The following is a 979-nucleotide window of genomic DNA, read 5'->3' as shown; positions in this document are numbered from 1 at the left end:
TGGCTAAACTGAAAGCGAGCAATTGGAAATGCAGGCGGAGGCGAAAGCTGAGGTGAGCTTTGTCAGAATCACTACTGGGGGGCGAGCCGAACTATATCGCGTAAACAATGGAGTTTCACGACCCGTTTTACGTGAAGTGGCGTAAAATTCGGTGGTGAAAAACGCGATATTCGCGGTGATATGCAGTAGTCGTGGAATAAGCTTTTCACCAGTGTTTTCATATCACTAGGGTGAAAACTCCAGTGTAAATATGTAATGTGATGAAAGTAACCCTTTGGGACTGTGATAGCGACAAATTGTTCACTATCATTAATATTGGGAATAACGCGTATTTTTCACATTTGCATTATATCAAACTCACACGTATCATATGGCGAGTATTATCATTGGAGTTTCATCCGTTTTACGTGAAGTGACGTAAAACTCCGTGAGAAACGCGATACTTGCGGCTTGCAATAGTCGTGAAATATGTTTTTCACTCCATTATTGCATTTTAAGTGATTATTGTTCAGCTTGACAAGGCGTTGGATGACCAGGCTAAGTTCGAGGCGGAAAACCCGAATCTGAACACAGACATTTCCTCGCTGATGCAATATGGCACCAACGACCAGAGCGCTTACAATTTCGAGAAGCATGCAGATGAGATTCGTGACCTTAAGAGTAAATGGGAGAGGGAAGCGAAGCAACTTGAGGTCGGTTTCGAACTGCTTGAAATTCGCAAAATGGTGGTGAAAAAAGCGCGCGCCCGTGACTATCAGGTTACGCGGGATACTTCGGAAGCTGACGCGGAGTGGCAGAGTAAATTGGATGCCCTGAAGGAGCAGAAGCAGGAGAAGGAAGCGAAGCTCGACAAAATTGAGGAGAAAATGACGGCTAGTGTGGCGGCTTTGAAAGAGGTAAGCTTTGTTGAACTGGTTGGGGATGTTAGTTTTATTATATTATTACGTCAACCTATGTGTTGGACGCTTGTGTGGAAATT

At 44.2% G+C, this 979-nt stretch overlaps 1 protein-coding gene across 1 annotated transcript; it reads left to right on the top strand.

Annotated features, from left to right (window-relative positions):
• Window positions 1-587: 587 nt before the first annotated feature.
• Pmar_PMAR023788 (hypothetical protein) lies at window positions 588-896 on the top strand (the record flags this gene model as incomplete). Its single annotated transcript, XM_002783785.1, has 1 exon — window positions 588-896. A coding segment is annotated over one exon (309 nt), but the record flags the coding sequence as incomplete, so codon positions are not given.
• Window positions 897-979: the final 83 nt, after the last annotated feature.

Source organism: Perkinsus marinus (assembly GCF_000006405.1).
Source record: "Perkinsus marinus ATCC 50983 genomic scaffold scf_1104296935992, whole genome shotgun sequence".
In the NCBI taxonomy this organism is placed as follows: Eukaryota; Perkinsozoa; order Perkinsida; family Perkinsidae; genus Perkinsus; species Perkinsus marinus.
The sequence above is the reverse complement of the archived record's forward strand: the minus strand, read 5'-3'. Positions and strand labels throughout refer to the sequence as shown.